General features: G+C 46.6%; 1 protein-coding gene across 1 annotated transcript in view; it reads right to left on the minus strand.

Annotated features, from left to right (window-relative positions):
• Nucleotides 1-21,866, minus strand: part of LOC144133721 (cytochrome P450 2J4-like) — a 443,483-nt gene that overhangs the window by 121,830 nt on the left and 299,787 nt on the right. The window contains exons 6-7 of the mRNA XM_077666855.1: nt 9,003-9,261; nt 4,402-4,592 (exon numbers count right to left, since the gene is read on the minus strand). Coding sequence (XP_077522981.1) covers nt 4,402-4,592; nt 9,003-9,261 — 450 coding nt within the window. The remainder of the gene's footprint in view (nt 1-4,401; nt 4,593-9,002; nt 9,262-21,866) is intronic.

Here is a 21,866-nt window from a genome sequence, read left to right on the forward strand (position 1 = left end):
TATTTAAAATTCTAGGACAACTGTGACACCAGCAACAAATTCTACGTTCTCGAGCGCGGTGTGTGCCGTGCACAGTATACTGGGCAAACTGAAACTACTATCCGATTGAAAATAAAAACAACAGAGAAACAAAAATCTCCACATGTCGATGCAAATGCATTCCCAGGCCCGGGGTGCGGCCTGATCTCGGCGACCAGAACCGACAACGCACTCCCTTAACAGCTCGGGATTTCGCTAACCTGGTGCAGTATTTGGCCACAACTTTCTACGACGATGCCAGTTAACCCTCAGTCCTCCGTCCCCAGCGGCTGCGTGACTAAGGCGGCGGCGTCAGACCTCTGACGCAGCAGAGGGTGCTAATAATCTCTGGCTCCGGGCAGGCTCCCATTGGAATCTGAACCTGGCAACGTTTAAAGCTAGAACTTTATCTAGTTAGGCTAGCCTAGCATTGCTGTTCCAACAACTAGCGAGCATTAAATGGGATGTCAGAGGGCTTAGCGAATTTAAGAGGGCAGGTGAGGTGTTTACAGTACTAAAGTGCAGCCAATACTGTGCTATCGCGGATTAGCGGATAGACGAGAAAAAGATGTGGGATTCTTCATCAATCAGGATATAAACGTAGAGCGGTTCTACAGTATTAACCAGAGGGTGGCAGCTATCCTAATTAGACTCAATAGGATGTACAAGCTGAAGGCCGTGCAGGCCAACGCGCCTACGTCCAGCCATGATGACCAGATCGTTGAAAGCTTGTATGAAGGCGCTGAATCGGCAATGAACAAAGTAAAATCACTGTGCACTGTAGTAATTGGCGACGTCAATGCGAAGGGGCGAAAGAAGCAGGCTGGCGACCAAGCCGCAGGCGACTATGGGGTAGGTTCTAGAAATAGCAAGGGAGCAGGGGAGCCGAGTTCGCAGATGGAAACAATTTACGGATCCCGAAATACCTCCTTCCGCAAGCGAGAAAACAGGAAGTGGACCGGGAAGAGCCGCAATAGTCAGACTAAAAATGAAATAGGCTTCATACTCTAGCTCACCGCGGCATTGTGCAGAATGTGGAGGCCGTCGGAGAGGTGCATTGTAGCAGCCACATAATGGTAAGGTCTCAAATTAGCCTAGATTTGAAGAGGGAAAAGACCAAGTACTGAATCGGAAGGCCATTTAAAATTTAGCGGTAAGAGCGATAGTAGAGGTATTCAGGATTTCTCTACAGAGCAGGTATTCGGCTCTAATGAAGGAAAACTATCGTAATGTTCTAACAATGAACGATAATCTTACTGCTATTATTACAGAGTGCGCCGTAGAAGTAGGCGACAGGGTGGTTCGAGAGGATACCAGCAAGCTATCTCAGGTGAAGATCTCTTTAAGGAACGCCATCGAATGAGGGTGCCTAACCCCACAGATAGAATAGGACTAGCAGAGTTATCGAAATTAATAAATAAGGGCAAGGTAGCCGACACAAGGAAGTTTAATATAGAGAGAATCGAGTACACTCTAAAGCGGTGAATAAACTAAACATCGCAAAAAATTAGATGTATGTGTTAAGAGGTTAAGAGACAAGGAGGGCGATGTCATAAGTAAGATGGATAAGACAGTTAAAGTAGCCGAACAGTTCTACACAAACCTATACTGTAGCGAATATAATCACAACGTTAATGATAGAGACAGTAGCGCACAGCAACGCGTTATTCCGTCAGTAACGAAAGAAAAAGTAAAGAAAGCCTTAGGTGCAATGGAAAAGGAGCAATTCATAATGGAGACAAGTTTCGCAGCATGAATAAAACGCACACAGAAGACAACGAACAAACAAGACCGGACTGTGCTGAGCAGCACAGTCCTGTCTTGTTTGTTCCTTGTCTTCTGTGTGCGTTTTATTCATGCTGCGAAACTTGTCTCCATTATGAACTGCAACCAACTAGCCCAAACCACCGTGTTACTTAAAAGGAGCAAGCCGGTGGTGAAGATCTGGTAGCAACAGATCTGTCGAGGGAGGGAAGGGAGATTGCGGTAGAAAACCTATCCGGCCCTGTATACGCAATGCCTTATGACCTCGGCCGTGCCAGAAGCTTAGAAGAATGCTGATGTTATTATCTCTGTTCAAAAGAAAGGAGACGTCCTGGACTGCAACAATTACAGACTGATGAGCTTAATGTCTGTTGCTTACAAGCGTTTACTAACGAATCGCTGAGTCAGGGCAACCTTAGTCCTCAATGAACGAAATGATCAGGCACGCATTCGCAAAGGATATTTCACAATAGACCATATTCACACTATCAATCAGGTTGCACAGAAATTCGAAGGTTGTAACCAACCCCAATATATAGCATTTATTTATTACGAGAAAGCATTTTACTCAGTGGAAATTTTATCATTCATGCAGGATTTGCGGAATCAGGCAGGGAGACACGATCTCGCAAAAGCTATTTTGCCTGTTTACCGCCTGTTTACAGGCGCCTGTTTACAGGGGGTATTCCGAGGCTTGAATTTCTAACAGTTGGCGATAAGAGTTAATAGAGAATACCTGGAAAATCTGCGGTTCTCTGATGCCATTTTCATGCTGATTCACTCAGGAAATGAACTGCAAAGCATGATCAATGAGCTAGTCAGACAGAGCTGAACTGTGGGTATAAAAGTTACCGTGCAAAAATCCAAAGTAATGTTGAACAGTCTAGCAAGGGAACAGCAGTTCAGAATTGGTAGCAAGTTGCTGGAAGTGGTAAAGGAATACGTCTACTTGGGGCAGGTAGTGACAGCTGATCCGGATCTTGAGAGGAAATTAACTAGAAGGATAATAATTGGGTGGAGCACATATAGCAGGTTCTCTCCGCTCATGAATGTCAGTTTACCAATATCCCTCAAGAGAAAAGTGTACAACAAATGTATCTTACCGTTACTCACCTACGGGGCAGAAAAGTGCAGGCGAACGAAAAGGGTTGAGCTTAAGTTATGCACATCGCAGAGAGCTATGGAAAGGAAAATGATAGGTGTTTCGTTAAATGACTGGGAGCTGGCAGAGTGCGCGAGGCAACGAGCGCGGGTTAGGGACATCCTAGTCGAAATCAAGAGGAAGAAATGAGCTTGGGCAGGGCATGCAATGCGAAGGCAAGATAACCGGTGGTCATTAAGGGAAACGGAGTGGATTCCAGGAGAAGGCAAGCGTAGCGGGGCAGGAAGGAAGTTATATGGGTGGATGAGATTAAGAATTTCGCGGTCATGCGTTGGGCGCAGCTGGCAAAGGCCAGGAGTAAATGGAGAGACACTGGGGAGGCATTTGGCCTCTCCTTTTCCACACATGCAACCTCTTTTCAGACATGTAACCAAATGACGCCATCCATTTCGCAGTTTCAATGCCACCATACTGCAGTCCTGCTTCTCGAGAAATTATGACAGGGAAGCCTGTGAATCATATCGCATATTTAAATTGAAACCTTCGGCTGCTGTCATTATTAATTTGAAATGAAAATTATTAAGTCAATTTTCTTCGTCTCACTGAAGCATGCGTAGTGTACGCAGCTAAAAACATCCGCGTGTCTATAGTGTTCTTTTGAACTAAACGCAGTTAGGAGTTTCAACTTGTGTGTCTTTGGTTCCGTTGTCTGCTGTTCTATTCCTCCTCGCCATTCTGCACCACGAATATTTGCCAGCTTGCACAGCTCACTGCTTTCTTTCTCTGATTTACCTCCTTGAGTAAGAATTGGGAATATGCGGCAATTCGGTGATGTATGCTTGCGAGTAAATTTGGTACTCCGCACCTGCATTATGGGTTACATTGGTGTGACGAAAACCAAACAGGAAAGTCTGCGAAGACCACGGCGGCAATGTGTTCGTGAGCCCATTGCTGCCCTTAAGTCAGCGACCCTCGGTGGGGCGTTTGTTACCCGTGCGCCCGACAGTCGATGGAATAAATCTGGGTGCGGCGCACAGCACTCCATTATTAGCACATGGTTTAGAGCTTACGACTGACCGCAACCGCATTATTGTAAGGGGAGCAGTGAGAGAGGGTGCTGATTGAAAGTTCATCTCTCGCAATTGCGATGCTTTATAAAAAGCTTTCTAAGAACATGGGTAATGTATGTACCTCAGCATTGCACTCACTATAAACTTACAACGCCGTGTAGCAGCGGCTTAAAATAAACAAGCTTTGAAAAACAATTGCCGCAGACCCCTGCGGCAATATTCGAAGTAAACAGTTCTTGAAATAGCGCGGGTAATTTGCAGGTTATATTACGAAGATTACAGCCTTCTAGTAACGTCGATTGCAGTTTTGTTTCTGGGTTTCGTATGCGTTTGGATCTCTACTTCTTTGTTCTTATTTTGGGGGTTTAGACGTGGCCTTCCCCGCAATACTGCCGCCTTCTTCAGGTTCCTTGCATGAAGGTAGCACAGCATATGCAAAGGACTCACCGACTGAAAAGACGTGTACGCTGCTGGGTCGCGTCGCTGGCGCGGGTCCGTCCGGTTTCAAGAACCTGGTTGGGTCAAATTTCTCCGGCTGTTCCCAGCGCATGGCGTTCATGTTGGCCGCCCAAAAGTTGGCCAAAATGACGCTGCCCTTGGGAACAAAATGGTCGCCAAGGTATGTGTCCTCCGTAGCCCTGCATGGCGGGAATGCCGACCACATGCGCTATGCGTTTCTAATGGCTGAGATAGAACGTTTAACCACGCGTGCTCTCTTACTCCCAAATAGCAGAGACTGATGAAACGTGCAGCGACAGGGAACTGCTTTCGACCAGTTTGTCTAGCAGCGCTGTAAGGAACAGCGCAAAGGAAGCCCCACATAGAGAGCACCTAACGTCAACAAAAATTATTGCATAAAAAGACTTGGAATAAATTAAGGCTTCACAGCAGAGAGATGTAGAAGACACCATGCTCCACAGCCAACACATTAAGTTCATCTCATTTTGTCCCCGGAAGCCAGATCAAGAAACAAAACTAGTGACCATTTTGTTGATGCCGCGCTATAATGTTCTGCTGTAATTTTTTTCAAAAATTTCTCTTCAAGATGTGCGCAAAGCATTTACAGGGTCGCTTGCTCGCAATCTTAGATGTCATTTCCAGTGGTCAGTAAGAGGTTTTCGTCCTAGATCTATGCAGACGATCACCGCAGCTTCTGCGGCAGTCTCTGGAGCACTACGAGTGTGATTCATTATTTGACGAAAGTGTAAAGATAACCTGGCCCATCGAAGCTTGGTCTCGGGTACGCTGGTAACGTTGCCAGAATAGCTGCAGTCCTTTGCATTGTGCTGTTCTCGGCTATTCTCCTGATCCACGATGCGGAATACATGGAGGTTTGGTTAAAAATATGCTGCCCAATGTGTTTGCGGATCACTGAAGCAACCCTAGAGGTTCTAAGTTTAGAATGCGTGAGGACAACAATTCCTCACACGTTAAAGAGACTGAAACGCTGAAATGCAAGACCAGCCTCACTGAATCGCTCGGAAAGGCACTGGATGGGATGATTCGTCTGTATATATGGTTCATCCAGGTGGGACAGACAGGGTAGAAGACGAGGCGTAGAGGTACAAATTAGACTGCGCTGTATCCGTCACTACTTTGATTTCGTCCAGTCCAGCGTGCAGTATTTTTTTCTTGAGAGTGAAAATACAAGCCACCACTCACCTATGAAATTGCAAGAGAAGCTTCAAAGAAGTGCGAGCAATGATCACTCGACGGAAGTGCTTGTCACTTTTCATAGAATTATTAAACGGAGACACTTTGCCTTAATCAGCCATACATTATAAGTTTCTTTCGAAGAGTGATTGCCGGAATACTATTCTTAGAAACTGCAAAGCTGTCGAGCGCACACACTTTTCAGTGTTCATTACTGTTTACCGTTCAGGAAAACTGTTTGGGACAGCCGGTTCTTGGCACAAGGCAGCGGGAGTGCTTTCATTCGAAGCAAACGCTTTCCGTCATGGTTCACAGTTAATAACAGTAATACAAGAATTATACACCTCATAAGAGGTGTTTAATTCCGACAGATTCGTCAAGTTCTTGAGGCTTTTACCTCACAGCTTGGTAGTTTATAGAAATACCATTCCGGCAGTTATAATGTATGACGTGCCCTAGAGCCCTGCATGACAGGAGGTGTCCGGTATTATTTCTGCTGTACGTCAGTTACGTTGCAGAAGAGCTAAACTTTTACCTGGAAGTGCGAAAATAAGTTTGAAAAGTAACCGTAACTGGTGTATGGAATTGGACCGGCAATATAATGCCAGTAAACCTGTCGCCATGAGTCTAACTAATGAAAATTCCAGCTAGATTTCTCACATTGCATTCACAGCGTTCCAATCCAACAGTGTACTAAAACAAAATATTTAGGCACAATATTTACTGAAAGTTTACATTGGGGTGAACATCATTCATAACATATGTGGTTTTGCGAAACGAAAACTCTGCTTTTTAGAACGGAGGCTAAGACATGTACCACCTGATGTAAAGCTTCAAGCATATAAGAGTACGGTGATACCAAAGTTAGAGTATACAAGCATAATTTAGGACCCTCATTGTCAATACTAAGTGAATAAACTTGAGAAAGTTCAAAGGATAGCTTTAGGATTTATATTCTCTGCTTTCCGCGAAACACAGTCAGTGACAGCTATACGCCCCTAAGCTCAACTTCCCGAACTAGCCACAAGTACAAAACAATTCTAAAGAGTCGCATCAGCGCCAAATGACGCACCAAGCGTAGAGCGCTATCACGTCCACTCATAAACGTAGCATAGTACAGTTAAGCTCCGCCATAAGGGTATGACGAGATAGCGCAGTGGGTTAGGCTTTCTATTCTTAGCAGTTTGAAGACGTCTTTGAAGGTATTTCTTATTGTTTTCAATTGTTTCAATTAATTCATCAAATACACACTAACTTACTTATTTAGCAACATCAAGCACTGAATATTCATTTTCAGCCTTTTGACACATTTGAAGCCCCCTGTTTCAAATTTTTTCATGTCTTTTTTCTTATTGTTTTCAATTGTTTCAATTAATTCATCAAATACACACTAACTTACTTATTTAGCAACATCAAGCACTGAATATTCATTTTCAGCCTTTTGACACATTTGAAGCCCCCTGTTTCAAATTTTTTCATGTCTTTAATTAATGAATTAATCAATTATTTACAATGACTTCATTAGCTCGTCATCGCCAATCACACACTAGGCAATCATCAATCAGTAGAACAGCAAATTACCATGATACGACTTTTTTACGTAGCCTCGGATTATAGGTCAGCGGTTCAAATCCCTGCCGCGAGCTAGGCTCTGAATTAAGTAGTAAGTTTATGCAGCACCAAACGCTGAATCGTATGACACCTTGGAGAAGGATCTGCGGAAAACGTTTGGCACAATACGATTGTTTCCCGAATATTTCCAACACGCGGTGTCGACTGCGCCGACGCATTTTCGACTAAACGAGCTGTATACGCAGTCCCGTCTCAAGTTACTTTACATGTTGCGTGAAAATAAATTTAATTTAGACACTACTTTTTATATCCGACCACTAGGCAGGATATGTTGTAGCGTAGTGCGTATGTGCCATCTTCATTTGAGGCGAATCAACCAAGCTTGGCCAGGGCCGGAAGCTGCTGCCGCCGCTCCACAGCTATCTCCTCACCGACGGCCCTCAATAAATGTGGCCGCGGTCGCCATCTAGGCGGCCTCCACAATGCCCTCGTACTAACCACCCATTCGCCATTATGCCGTACATATCAAGAACTGAATTCTTCAAGTACTCGTTCCTACCGAAAAGAATTGTTGAATTTAATAGTCTGGATCAGCACGTTTTCCACCGTACCAAGACAGGCAAGGATTTTCAGAAAAAAAGCTCAAATTTTTCCTCTTGCCTTAATGTTCATTTCTTTTCAAACACGTGCCTTCCCTCTGCATAAGGTGCCTTTATTTTCTGGTTTCTTCCACACCCTGTAACACCCACAAACGGCTTTCACTATTGTTAATAAAAAAATAAAAAAATAAAAAGAATGGAGGGTAAAACCCGGTGCAGATTTTTCTGCGAAATGTGCTATGGCCTTTCGTTGTAGCTATATACTTTTTTCTTTATTGCCTGGCTTTGACACAGAAAATTGCACATAACAAACAATCAACAAAAGACAAACGCTATGTACACCCGACTCGAAGTCAGCCAGCATGAGTCTGGCTTCGTCAACTTAAAATTCACGCAGTGTACAGAGTGTCTATATACAGCTGCGCATCGCACTATTGAAGTACGTATACGGCTGTGCTTGGGTGAATGCTAATGAACAATTGCACCCTTATTACAAACCTTTTCGACCTTAGCGGATTCCCTCAAACGCTGAGCGAACATCGTTCTCACTTCAAGATGTTGATGAATTCGTTCTTGCTCTACCATCTGATCTGCTACCATCCCGGTTCGGTCAGTTTGTAGAGCAACGTGTGACTGCCCCGGACAGGCGGTGGTCTCGGGTATACGAATCACGGACCAGGACAAATTTATATTTAACTATGGCTGCGCTTGTGTGGATGGTAATGAGTAACTGCTCCCTCATCGTGTATCACGCAACAAAACATCAACGTCAACAGGTCAAAAACTAGGGTTAGTCTTATTAAAAGAAACACAAATAGGAGAAAATTCAACTAGATAGTAGGATTAAACGGAAGAAACGCATGGAAAGTTCACTACACGGCGTAAAAATGACGTCGCAGTTTTTGGGTTCTACTCGTTAATGTATATTTGCAGCTTAAGATCAATCGTCCGTTAGGCTTAACTCCTTAGAAGTTTTATTGTACCACGAAGATTGATGTCTAGTTTAGAAGATCATGGCTCCAGCTAGTGGGTAGTAAACATGAGGATCTATAGCGCACAAAATTTAAGAGACACAGCACGAGCGCCCGTGTTGTGTCTCTTGAATTTTGTGCGCTGTGGATCCTCATAATGTTTAGTGGTACGAATTCGCCGTAGCCGCATGCATCCCACTGGCAATGAGGTGGAATACATGCATACTTGAATGAAGAATGCCCGCATACGCACTGTCTAGGAAGCCCGAGGGGCGTGGCCAGCCTCCACCGGTACATCTCCCACATGGTGGCCATGGTGAGGGGCAACCGGGTGCGGTCCTCCCAGGAAGGCGGCCGCTCTCGGCCTACCGCTGCGTCAATCTCACACTGAAGCCGCGCCTGCAGGCCGTCGGGATCGGAAGCCAACTGGAGTAGGTGCCAGTGCAGCGTCACCACGGTGGTCACAGTCCCCGCCACCAGGAGGTCGCAGATGTTGCCCACCATGTGACCCACTGCGACACACACCACACAGGCACGGTCAGAAATAGAGAAGTGTAATACAGAGCTTGCAGACAGTGAGTGAGTGGCTGTTACAACCAGCGGGTGACTGGGGAGCTCAATTGCGCATGCGGGAAAAGCCCAGCTGGTAGCACGCGAGATATTTGATTCTTCTTTTACGCTCACCCGCGACCCAAGTGGCATGCGGAATGTGTGTATTAGCTGCTAAACGAGTCTCTCCAAAATGATAGTGCCAGTTCATGCTTCTTTTTATATTTTCGTTCTTTACGATAAACACAACTATAAACGGGTTGTCTTAGTCTCTATATATCGTTTAGAAAGAAGCAGTTTTTCTGTCGCAGTTTGAGATGATACACGCGTTATTCTGCCCTCGTGGTATTGCCAATTATCCAGAGAATTTTTACTCGCCTTTATTAATTGGTGGTGAAACGAGGAATAAAATGGCTTTAATAAAAGAAGGAATTGAATCGCCTGTTTCATTAGGCTCCTTTAATAATTGGTAGAGAAAGAAGAGAACAAAATGGCTTGAATAAAAGCAGGAATTAAATTATTTCCCTTAATTAACGCTATCGATGACGCTTTGACGTTCAACTTGTCAGCCCAACGCTGACAGAACGTCAAAAAGGTGGTTCCATCTCAAGCTCGAGCGTGAGGTAGAACCGCATCTCTGTCGTCGAGATGTTCTCTACATTGTGTTCAAAATAAACAATGAACTTTTTTTTTCATACAAAATCACTACACAAGTCATTACCTTAATGGGTTATGCGGCTAGGCGGACGAAAAGAGTGCGAAAAAAAAATTCAGGGGGCACTTTGTTGATCTTAAAGTGCGATGAGGCGAAAGCCTTTAGCGCGGTGTAGCTGTTTGGAATCCTGATATGTGGTGGTTCATTTTAAACCCAAAGGATGATATGCGGTGAAAACTTTGATTAAAGACTGCACAATTGTTCGCTTCACGACACTTTCGCTGACGCTCATTAGCACGCGCATACTTGGTTGCTGGAGACAAAGGAGAGAGTTCAGGCGGCATCCTCCAAATCGGCGTTCAAGAGGCGTCTGGCAAGACTGCCTGGGTCGCGCTCCTCTCGGACGATAGTGGCGCCAATCAATGACGTCACACGCTTGCCTAGTAGGAAGAAGCGCAGGTGCGTTGTCTGCTGGCGCCTTGCGCATGCACACTGCATTATCATATACTGAGTTCTCAGTTACGACATACTACACCAACCACTAGTATTGACAATTAACTAATTACTAAGTTTGCTGAATAGCCAATCACCAATTACCAATTGACTAAATACTAAATATGATGTATATACTAACTAATCAATAAATAAATAATTACTAATCAATATCATTAATTACTATTAACTGTGATGACGCTTGTCTCCTTACGTGGAGGAAAGCGAAAGCAAGTGTTTTGAGGAAATGAATAGTTTTTGAGGAAAGGACGCAGTAGTTCTCAGATATCGAAATCTCGGTGGCCACCTCAACAACGTTTTATTGATAGCTATAGTGTGACACTTTCCTGCGAACATCCCCGCTGGCGATTCATGAGCCTAAAAAGGTTTTCGCCTTAAAATTGTCATTGTAAACTAATTAAGGTTTTCTTTACTGCAGTTTATGTGCTTATTTACAATGAACATTTAGAGGCGCTTGCACACAAGGATTATTTTATTTTGCACGAATTTAGTAAAGCGTCCGTGTCCTGAGATATGCAACTCCAAAATTTCAGCCCAAACTATGCAATTACGCAAGCGAGGCCGCTACACATAGCATGAGGCTCCTCCCTGGTGTGACGCAGCGGCTGCGAAGGGATCTATGCCAGACAAGAATATGGAGTTGCAGGCGAGGGTGACAACTTTTCGTTCTTGACCAGCGAAACCGACGCGAGCGTTCTTTAAGCGATTGCTTCTTCAGTAGGTGATAAAGCAGGGTGCTGCTCCAGACTTCGCATGTGGCCAAGGACAAAAATTGAAAACCGTCGCCTGTAACTCTACATTCTGGTAAGACGGAGCGCCAGATACACTGCTATGTCACCCACAAAATTAGGTGCACATTCGGAAATTCAGCGTGGCTCGGAAAGAATCTCGTGCGCTCCGTAGACCACTCTCGAAAATTTAAGTAACGAACTCCTGAAAGCGCGTAACCTTGTGTGTGCTGATGCCCTCAGAATTACTTTGCGCACACAAAGACGACACAATAAGGACGAGGAAGAACATTCCAGTCCTTGCGGATAGGGAGCGCGTAACCTCTCCACTTCGTTCGTCCGCCGGCGGCGGGGATCGCTGAGAAGAGAATTGAATTCTCTGGAAGACAGCCTCCACACAGGGCACTAGCCCGGTGCAAGGGCGAGAGTGCAATATACGATAGATGGATAAGGCGGAACCCTTTAAATCGCGTGGTGGCTCAAGCCACCAAGCCACGACTCGTAAAATTTTTCTCTTGTCTTGGTTTTAGCCACCAATCAGATAACCTTCGCTTGGTTACTTCTACCCGCTTAAAATCTACTTTCCCCTCACCGTCCCTAAACCCCGATGCCTTGGATAAATCAGCCTCGCTGCTTTCCACTGTAGGGTGAAGCCCTCTGCAGAAAAGTATCAAGTGTTCAGCCGTTTCCTCCTCCTCTCCGCACGCAACGCACAACGTGTCTATCTCGTGGTACCTGACTCAATATGTCTTAGTCCCTACAATTATCATAGATATTTTCTTTGGCAATTTCCTGCATAAAGATTATGTACGTTCTCAGTGCCGATTTCGTCAGCATCCCTTTTTTCCACACAGCGCTCTCTGTTTCTTTAACCTTTTTCTTAACCGATAATTGCTGATTTGCCCTCTACTTCTGCCCAGATATTTGCTTGTCAATTTTCTAGTTCGCTTCTCTATTTTGTGTCCATATTTCTCATGTACACACTAAACAATTTATCACCCTTTAGATTGTAAATCACCTGTCCCCAGACGAACACCCTTTTCCAATTGTTCAGTGCTAAAAAATGGTGCTGAGATCAGCACCCTTAAGGAAGGATGCACTTAATGATACTTTAGAGGATGTGATGGTTGCGCCCTCATTAAAGTGTAGTATTTTTCCATAACACCTCTACGAATGCATGTTGGAAGGGTGCTCCACGTTGATACACCCATGAAGCAAAACCCTTGGACTGATGCGCGCCCTCTGAACTTTCATGCTGTGCACCCTTCCTGAAGGGTGCTGATCTCTGCACCCTTTTTAGCACCCAAAAGGGTGTTCGTCTGGGGACAGCTGATTTGCACCCTTAAGGGTGAGAATTTGTTTAGTGTGTACAGGTACCTGAAAACTTTCCTCGCCCAAGATATGCGAAATCAGAGATGGGCATCCTCACGAGGGCGAACCCTCATGAGGGCGTCCTCACCCTCACCTTATGAGGATTTCACTCGGTGAGGTGAGGATGAGGGAAGATGGGCGGTTTAAAATACGTTGGGACGAGGGTGAGGGAGGAAAGACATGGTAAGATGAGGGCGAGGGAGGAAATGTATGATGAGGTGAGGGTGAGGGAGGGCAAGATACATTGTCTGATTGCGAGGGTGGTGCACGCACCGTACTCCAAGCTAAATTTTTTTCTGTGCATCCCGCTATGAATGCCCGTTTTAAAATGCTATTTCTTAGGGTAAATTTTCTTAGGGAAGACGTAGCTTTTGCAGTCTGGAGGTACACGAGGCGAACACGAAAGATGGGAAACCGTACACCTCTGTCGCCGCGATGTGCTACACTGCTGACAGTGCTATGGCGAAAGAAGAGGTCTTCTAACTCAGGAAGCCTATTTAAAAAATGTACAAAGTTTTAGGTGAAACACCCTGTGTAATACGCTAACAAGGAGGCATGGCCCAGGCCTTGCAGGTGGCCGCCGGTACAACGGGAGCCGCGGTACTGCAATTACCATTTTCATTATCTGGGTGATTGTGATTGGGTGATTGGTTGGGTGATTGTGTGTCCATCCCCATTTCGAGAGCCGACGCTGCGGGTTGGCTTAGACCACTGTAGCGGGACATTACGCTCGCCGCGTGGAATTCAGGCCAATTCTCGCATACGCGTTTAAAAACCTTAGATCCATATTTGAAGCTTCGGCTTCCATCCGGCCTACCACGACGTGAAGCAACTTTGTTGTGTCGCCTGTGGCTTGGTGTAGATTTCGCTAAGCACTACTCCTTCTTAATAGGTATGGCTGACAGCCCTACATGTGCCATCTGCGGGTGTGATGAGATTATAGTCCACATTCTTTGTGAATGCCCTGCCTACAGCGCCGAAAGACAGTCTCTATGCCGTGCACTGAAGCATCTCGACCTGCGCCCACTCAAGGAAACGAAAATTCTCCGCCACTGGCCGCGGCAGTCGTTGGCGGTGAAGGCCTCCAAGGCACTGCTCCGCTTTTTGAGGATTTGTGGCCTGCACAATAGGCTGTGACTGTACTGAGCGCTGTGACTTTACATAGTGACTAATTTCCTGCAACTGTCTTTTCTCCTTCATCTCTTTCTCCCCTCACCCCTTTCCCCCTATACAGTGCAGCAAACCGGCGATTCGTCTGGTTAACCTCCCTGCCTTTCCTCCTCCTTATTCTCCTCCCCCTCCTTCATTATCTGCCTCGAGTCTGTCAGATTATCAGAGTGTAGAGTAAAACAAGTAAAAAGTATACCTAGTAAGGCTGTTGAACACCCAAACTCTAAGCCTTGTTTACCGGAAAGATGTCCAATTTCAGCTCAGTGAGGTTTTAAGGAATTGGCTGCAGCGAAAAAAAAAGGCTGCTTCGAAATTCCACTGTCAAATCAAAGCCAGTTGGCGGCGTTCGTGTGGAAGTTTTTCATTCACAATGCGAGTAGTTCAGTACACTCATATCTTTCTATTTTCGCTGGAATTGCGGTATAGGAAAGTGGTGCCGCAGTGTGGTGGGCAACGAAAACCACTATAGTTTTACCATGGAAATAAAGCAGTAGCTAACCAACCTTGGTCTCAATCATCGCTCGCTTGGCCTTGCATTGTATGATATGCTAAAAAAGAAAGAAGTTGTACTGCATTCCAAATAACTGGAACTTCTCTTGGTTTATTTCTATCCCTGGTGAGGCGTGTGACCACGTAATCACGCTCCTGATTTTATGAACCGTATTTCTTGCATGCATAGCAGGGAATTGACACTCAGCGTTTGGGTAATGCGTAGACGTGCAAGCAAAAAAAAATTACGGGCACTTTAGCCAGCGGTTAACCAGGAATTATCGGGCGCTGGCATCATCATATCTGGTTTTTCATGGTTTACCCGGACTTTCTATGCTTTAGCCTGACCTGAACTAGTTTAATTTTGTTCATATTGCCACAGTCCCAATCAATCCAGTGGCGCCATACCGCGACCGAACTGGTTTAGATGGGACTTCCATGCCTTGCGCTCTCGAGGGACTAGAGGTTTTCGTCTTCTTCCTCGCTCGAGCTCCCTGCTGTCCTGGACGCCTAGCACGCCTAATTAAACCTGGTTTTGAGTGCTTCGACCGTTTATCGGTGACATTTGGTGGAGGTGCGGGGTGACGATCCACGTACGCTGACCTCGAGGACACTCTTGACGTCAGTTCTCAACGCGTGGCTACAACACCAGTCCACAAAGCGAGCCGCCGCCTGCGAGGCCTACAACCAGAGTTCGGCCAACTCGCAAGACCAGCAAGGGCCATGACGTCCGCTACGGCTAGCCAGACAAGTCAGCATTCCGGGAATGTCCCGCCATTCGTCCTTCACACGCCTCGGTCGCCCCCATCATTCCGCGGTGAGAGGTTTGAGGACGTCGCAGACTAGCTGGCCAGCTTTGACCGTGTGGCGGGCTTCAACGAGTGGGACGGCGAGCGCAAATTGCAGAACGTGTACTTCGCACTACAGGACTCGGCCAAGACGTGGTATGAGAACCACGAAGCTTCCTTCACTAACTGGGAGATCTTTCGCCGAGAGCTCTTAGCCACGTTCAACACCAGCGAACGAAAGGAGAAGGCTGAAATCGCCTTGCAATCGAGGTCGCAGCAGCTGAACGAGAGCGTCGCCATGTTCATCGAGGACATGACGCAACTCTTCAATCGCGCCGACCCTGCGATGCCCGAGGACAAGAAGGTACGCCACCTAATGCACGGCGTCAAAGAGCAATTGTTTGCCGGACTGGTACGTGACCCGCCAAGAACGGCGGCCATTTTTGTTAAGGAGGCAACAAGCATGGAGCGTTCTCTGCAAGAACGGGGCGCGCACTACGGCCGTCAGGCTAGTGTAGCAGCCGCTCACCACTGCACGCCCACGTCGTTACCCACTGAGGAGCTTCGAGAGCTTGTGAGGAGACTGGCGCCCGAAGAACTCGAGAAACTTCGCTTCGAAGCTCCACAGGCCAGCGTCGCTGCCATACTGGACGCGGTCCGAGATGTAGTCCGGTGAGCTGTTCAGTCGCCACCAGCTCCGCAGCCAGCGCCCTATGTGATGACATACAGTCAAGCACTGCTAAGTCGTCCTGGGCCAGTGAGTCAAGCATTTTCTCCCGTCACTGCTGTGCCTTCACCGCGGTACCCAATTGCAGCTGTACCCGTCGTACCGCAGGAGCCCCTGTCCACCATGAACAAAGCGCGCGTTTTGCGTACGCCAAACAATAGGCCGCCATGCTACCACTGTGGGGAGCCCGGCCACATCCTCCGACACTGCCCCTACCGCAGAATGGGCTTAAGGGGTTTTTCACCTGACGCACCTCCACCACGCTACGGAGAACGGCCGCGGGACAGCGAGCAGTATCTGTCCGATAACGTGCAGCCAACGACCTCGCGGCGACGCCAGTCCCGTTCGCCATCCCCAAGGCGGTTTTCTTCGCCAAGCCGCCCGTCTTTTTCTAGCCAGTTCAGAGGCGCGTCCCCACATCGGGAAAACTGAAGACGGCGTCCCGCGGGGGAAGGGACGCCGCCTTTGCCGCGAATCGTCGGGTGGGGTCGTCGGGTGGGTTCTTCTGGGGCCTGGAACAACAGAAGGCTTTTGAAGACCTCCGAACTCGTCTCCAAAGTACGCCCATCCTAGGACACTTCGACGAGTCCGCCGCCACTGAACTGCACACAGACGCCAGCAACATCGGCCTCGGTGTGGTCCTTGTGCAGTGGCAGGATGGTCTCGAACGCGTAATCGCATACGCAAGCCTCACCTTGTCACGATCTGAGGCAAACTATTGCACCATCGAAAAAGAATGCCTGGCCGTTGTGTGGGCAGGGACCAAATTTCGCCTGTACTTATATGGCCAGGACCAGGACGAATTTTTCTTTAACTAGAAGTTTCTGAGGAAGCTGTTTAGCTGGCTTTTGTAGCCGTATGGCTACTCCCGTGTGGATGCTAGTAATTAATGCCTTGTTAAAAAAAATACTCCATTTCGGGGCATTCCCATAAACGTTTGACCAACAGAGTTCCCTCCTCGAGTTATTGATCAATCCGCTCTCGCCCTATCATACGTTAGCCGTCACCGTAAGCTCAGTTGATAGAGCGACTGCTCGACTGAACAGGTGGGCACGGGTTACTACCCGGGACCAGGAAGAATTGTTTTTTAACTGCGAGGTTTCTGCGGAAGCTGTTTAGGTTGCCTATGTAGCCATATGGCTGCACTCGAGTGGATTCCATTGAGTAATTAATGCCTTATTATATATCTACACCTCGTGGCATTCCCAAAAACTTTTGACCAACACTGTTACCTCTTCGAGATATTAATCAATTCGCTCTCGCCCTATAATATGCTAGCAGTCACCGTAAGCTCAGTTGGTAGAGCGTCTGCTCCCTTGAAACGGTGGACTCGGGTTACAACCCGTGATAAGGAAGAATTGTTTTTTAACTGCGAAGTTTGTGGGGAAGCTGTTTAGATTGCCTCTGTAGCCGTATGGCTGCACCCGTGTGGATGCCATTGGGTAATTAATGCCTTATTAAAAATCTACATTTCAGGGCATTCCCATAAACTTTTGACCAACAGTGTTCCCTCTTCGAGTTATTGATCAATTCGATCTTGCCCTCTCATACGCTAGCCGTCGCAGTAAGCTCAAATGGTAGAGCGACTGCTCCCCTGAACCGGTGGACTCGGGTTACAACCCGGGACCAGGAAGAATGTTTATTAACTACGAGGTCTCTGCGGAAGCTGTTTAGATTGCCTCTGTAGTCGTATGGCTGCACTCGTGTGGATGCCATTGAGTAATTAATGCCTTATTAAAAATCTACTCCATTTCGGGGAATTCCCATAAACTTTTGTCCAACACTGTACCCTCTTCGAGTTATTGATCAATTCGCTCTCACCCTCTCATACGCTAGCCGCCGCTGTAAGCTCAGTTGGTAGAGCTACTTCTCCACTGAACCGGTGGACTCGGGTTACAACCCAGGACCAGGACGAATTTTTCTTTAACTACGAAGTTTCTGCGGAAACTGTTTAGATTGCCTCAGTAGCCGTATGGCTGCACTCGTGTGGATGCCATTGAGTAATTAATGCCTTGTTAAAAATCTACTCCATTTCACGGCATTCCAATAAACTTTTGACCAACAGTGTTCCCTCTTCGAGTTATTGATCAATTCGCTCTCACACTATGGTACGCTAGCCGTCGCCTTAAGCTCAGTTGGTAGAGCGACTGCTCTCCTTAACCGGTGGACTCGGGTTACAACCCGGGACCAGGAAGAATTGTTTTTTAACTGCGAGGTTTCTGCGGAAGCTGTGTTGATTGCCTCTGTAGCCGTATGGCTGCACTCGTGTGGATGCCATTGAGTAATTAATGCCTTGTTAAAAATCTACTCCATTTCACGGCATTCCAATAAACTTTTGACCAACAGTGTTCCCTCTTCGAGTTATTGATCAATTCGCTCTCACACTATGGTACGCTAGCCGTCGCCTTAAGCTCAGTTGGTAGAGCGACTGCTCTCCTTAACCGGTGGACTCGGGTTACAACCCGGGACCAGGGAGAATTGTTTTTAACTGCGAGATTTCTGCGCAAGCTGTTTAGCTGGCTTTTGTAGCCGTATGGCTGCTCCCCTGTGGATGCCAGTGAGTAATTAATGCCTTATTAAAAATCTACTCCATTTCGGTGCATTCTTATAAACTTTTGACCAAGAGTGCTCCCTCTTCGAGTTATTGACCAATTCGCTCTCAACCTTTCATACGCTAGGAGCCGCCGTAAGCTCAGTTAATAGAGCGACTGCTCCCCTGAACCGGTGGACTCGGGTTACAACCCGGGACCAGGAAGAAGTGTTTTTGACTGCGAGGTTTATGCAGAAGCTGTTTAGATTGCCTCTGTATCCTTATGGCTGCACGCGTGTGGATGCCATTGAGTAATTAATGCCTTATTAATAATCTACTCCATTTCGGGGCATTCCCATAAACTTTTGACCAACAGTGTTCCCTCTTAGAGTTATTGATCAATTCCCTCTCGCCCTCTCATACGCTAGCTGTCACCGTAAGCACAGTTGGTAGAGCGACTGCTCCCCTGAACCGGTGGACTCGGGTTACAACCCGGAACCAGGAAGAATTGTTTTTTAGCTGCGAGGTTTCTGCGGAAGCTGTTTAGATTGCCTCTGTAGCCGTATGGCTGCACTTGTGTGGATACCATTGAGTAATTAAGGCCTTATTAAAAATCTACTCCATTTCAGGGAATTCCCATAAACTTTTGTCCAACAGTGTACCCTCTTCGAGTTCTTCATCAATTCGCTCTCACCCTCTCATACGCTAGCCGCCGCCGTAAGCTCAGTTGGTAGAGCTACTTCTCCACTGAACCGGTGGACTCGGGTTAAAACCCAGGACCAAGACGAATTGTTTTTAACTGCGAGATTTCTGCGGAAACTGTTTAGATTGCCTCTGTAGCCGTATGGCTGCACTCGTGTGGATGCCAATTAGTAATTAATGCCTTATTAAAAATCTACTCCTTTTCGGGGCTTTCCCATAAACCTTTGGCCGACAGTGTTGCCTTTCCGAGTTATTGATCAATTCGCTCTCACCCTATCATACGCTAGCCGTCGCGGTAAGCTCAGTTGGTAGAGCGATTGCTCTCCTGAACCGGTGGATTCGGGTTACAACCCGGGACCAGGAAGAATTGTTTTTTAAATGCGAGGTTTCTGCGGAAGCTGTGTTGATTGCCTCTGTAGCCGTATGGCTGCACTCGTGTGGATGCCATTGAGTAATTAATGCCTTATTAAAAATCTACTCCTTTTCGGGGCTTTCCCATAAACCTTTGGCCGACAGTGTTGCCTTTCCGAGTTATTGATCAATTCGCTCTCACCCTATCATACGCTAGCCGTCGCGGTAAGCTCAGTTGGTAGAGCGATTGCTCTCCTGAACCGGTGGATTCGGGTTACAACCCGGGACCAGGAAGAATTGTTTTTTAACTGCGAGGTTTCTGCGGAAGCTGTGTTGATTGCCTCTGTAGCCGTATGGCTGCACTCGTGTGGATGCCATTGAGTAATTAATGCCTTATTAGAAATCTGCTCCATTTCGGGGCATTCCCATAAACTTTTGACCTACAGTGTTTCCTCCATGTTATTGATCAATTCGCTCTCACCCTATCATACGCTAGCCGTCACCGTAAGCTCAGTTGCTTCAGCGACTGCTCCCTTGAACCAGTGGACTCGGGTTACAAACCGGGACCAGGAAGAATTGTTTATAACTACGAGGTTTCTGCGGAAGCTGTTTAGATTGCGTCTCCAGACGTATGGCTGCACTCGTGTGGATGTCATTGAGTAATTAATGCCTTATTAAAAATCTACTAATCTTCGGGGCATTCCCATAAGCCTTTGACCAACAGTGTTCCCTCTTCGAGTTATTGATCAATTCGCTCTAGCCCTATCATACGTTAGCCGTCGCCGTAAGCTCAGTTGGTAGAGTGACTGCTCCCCTGAACCGGTGGACTCTGGTTACAACTCCGGACCAGGAAGAATTTTTCCTTAACTACGATATTTCTGCGGAAGCTGTTTAGATTGCCTCTGTAGCCGTATGGCTGCACTCGTGTGGATGTCATTGAGTAATTAATGCCTTATTAAAAATTAATCCATTTCGGGGCATTCTTTTAAACTTTTGACCAACAGTATTTCCTCTTCGAGTTATTGATCAATTCGCTCTCGCCCTATCATATGCTAGCCATCGCCATAAGCTCAGTTTGAAGAGCGACTGCTCCATTGAATCGGTGGACGCGGGTTACAACTTGGGACCAAGAAGAATTTTTTTTTTAACGGCGAGGTTTCTGCGCAAGCTTTTTAGCTTAAATTTGTAGTCGTATTGCTCCACTCGTATGGATACCATTAATTATTGCCTTATTGAAATCTACACCTCGTGGCATTCACATAAACTTTTGACCAACAGTGTTCCCTCTTCGAGTTATTGATCAATTCGCTCTCGCCCTATCATACGCAAGCCGTCGCCATAAGCTCAGTTCGAAAAGCGACTGCTCCAATGAAACGGTAGACGTGGGTTACAACCAGGGACCAGGACAATTTTTTTTTTAACTGCGAGGTTTCTGCGGAAGCTGTTTTGATTGCCTCTGTAGCCGTATGGCTGCACTCGTGTGGATGCCATTGATTATTTAATGCCTTATTAAAAATCTACTCCATTTCGGGCACTCCCATCAAGTTTTGACCAACAGTGCTCCCTCTTCGAGTTATTGATCAATTCGCTCTCGCCCTATTATACGCTAGCCAACGCCATAAGCTCAGTTTGAAGAGCGACTGCTCCATTGAATCGGTGGACTCGGGTAACAACTTGGGACCAAGAAGAATTTTTTTTTAACGGCGAGGTTTCTGCGGAAGCATTTTAGCTTAAATTTGTAGTCGTATTGCCCCACTCGTGTGGATACCATTAATTATTGCCTTATTAAAATCTACACCTCGTTGCATTCACATAAACTTTTGACCAACAGTATTCCCTCTTCGAGTTATTGATCAATTTCACTCTCGCCCTATCATACGCTAGCCGTCGCCGTAAGCTCAGTTGGTAGAGCGACTGCACCCCTGAAGCGGTGGACGTGGGTTACAACCCGGAACCAGGACGAATTTTTTTTTTAACTGCGAGGTTTCTGCGGAAGCTGTTTAGATTGCCTCTGTAGCCGTATGGCTGCACTCGTGTGTATGCCATTCAGTAATTAATGCCTTATTAAAAATATACTCCACCTCGGGGAATTTCCATAAAATTTTGACCAGCAGTGCTCTCTCTTCGTGTTATTGATCAATTTTCTCTCGCCCTATCATGTTGTAGCCGTCGCCGTAAGCTCAGTTAGTAGAGCGAGTGCTCCCCTGAACCGGTGGACTCATGTTACAATCCGGAACCAGGACTAATTTTTCTTTATCTACGAAGTTTCTTCGGAAGCTGTTTAGCTTGCCTTTGTAGTCGTATGGCTGCTCTCTTGTGGATGCCATTTAGTCATTAATGCCTTATTAATACTCTACTCCACCTCGGGGCATTCCTATAAACTTTTTACCAACAGTGTTCCCTCTTCGAGTTATTGATCAATTCGCTCTCGCCCTATCATACGCTAGCCGTCGCCGTAAGCTCAGTTGGTAGAGCGACTGCACCCCTGAAGCGGTGGGTTCGGGTTACCACCCGGGACCAGGAAGAATTTTTTTCTTTAACTGC

Source organism: Amblyomma americanum, chromosome 5 (genome assembly GCF_052857255.1).
Source record: "Amblyomma americanum isolate KBUSLIRL-KWMA chromosome 5, ASM5285725v1, whole genome shotgun sequence".
Classification (NCBI taxonomy): Eukaryota; Metazoa; Arthropoda; class Arachnida; order Ixodida; family Ixodidae; genus Amblyomma; species Amblyomma americanum.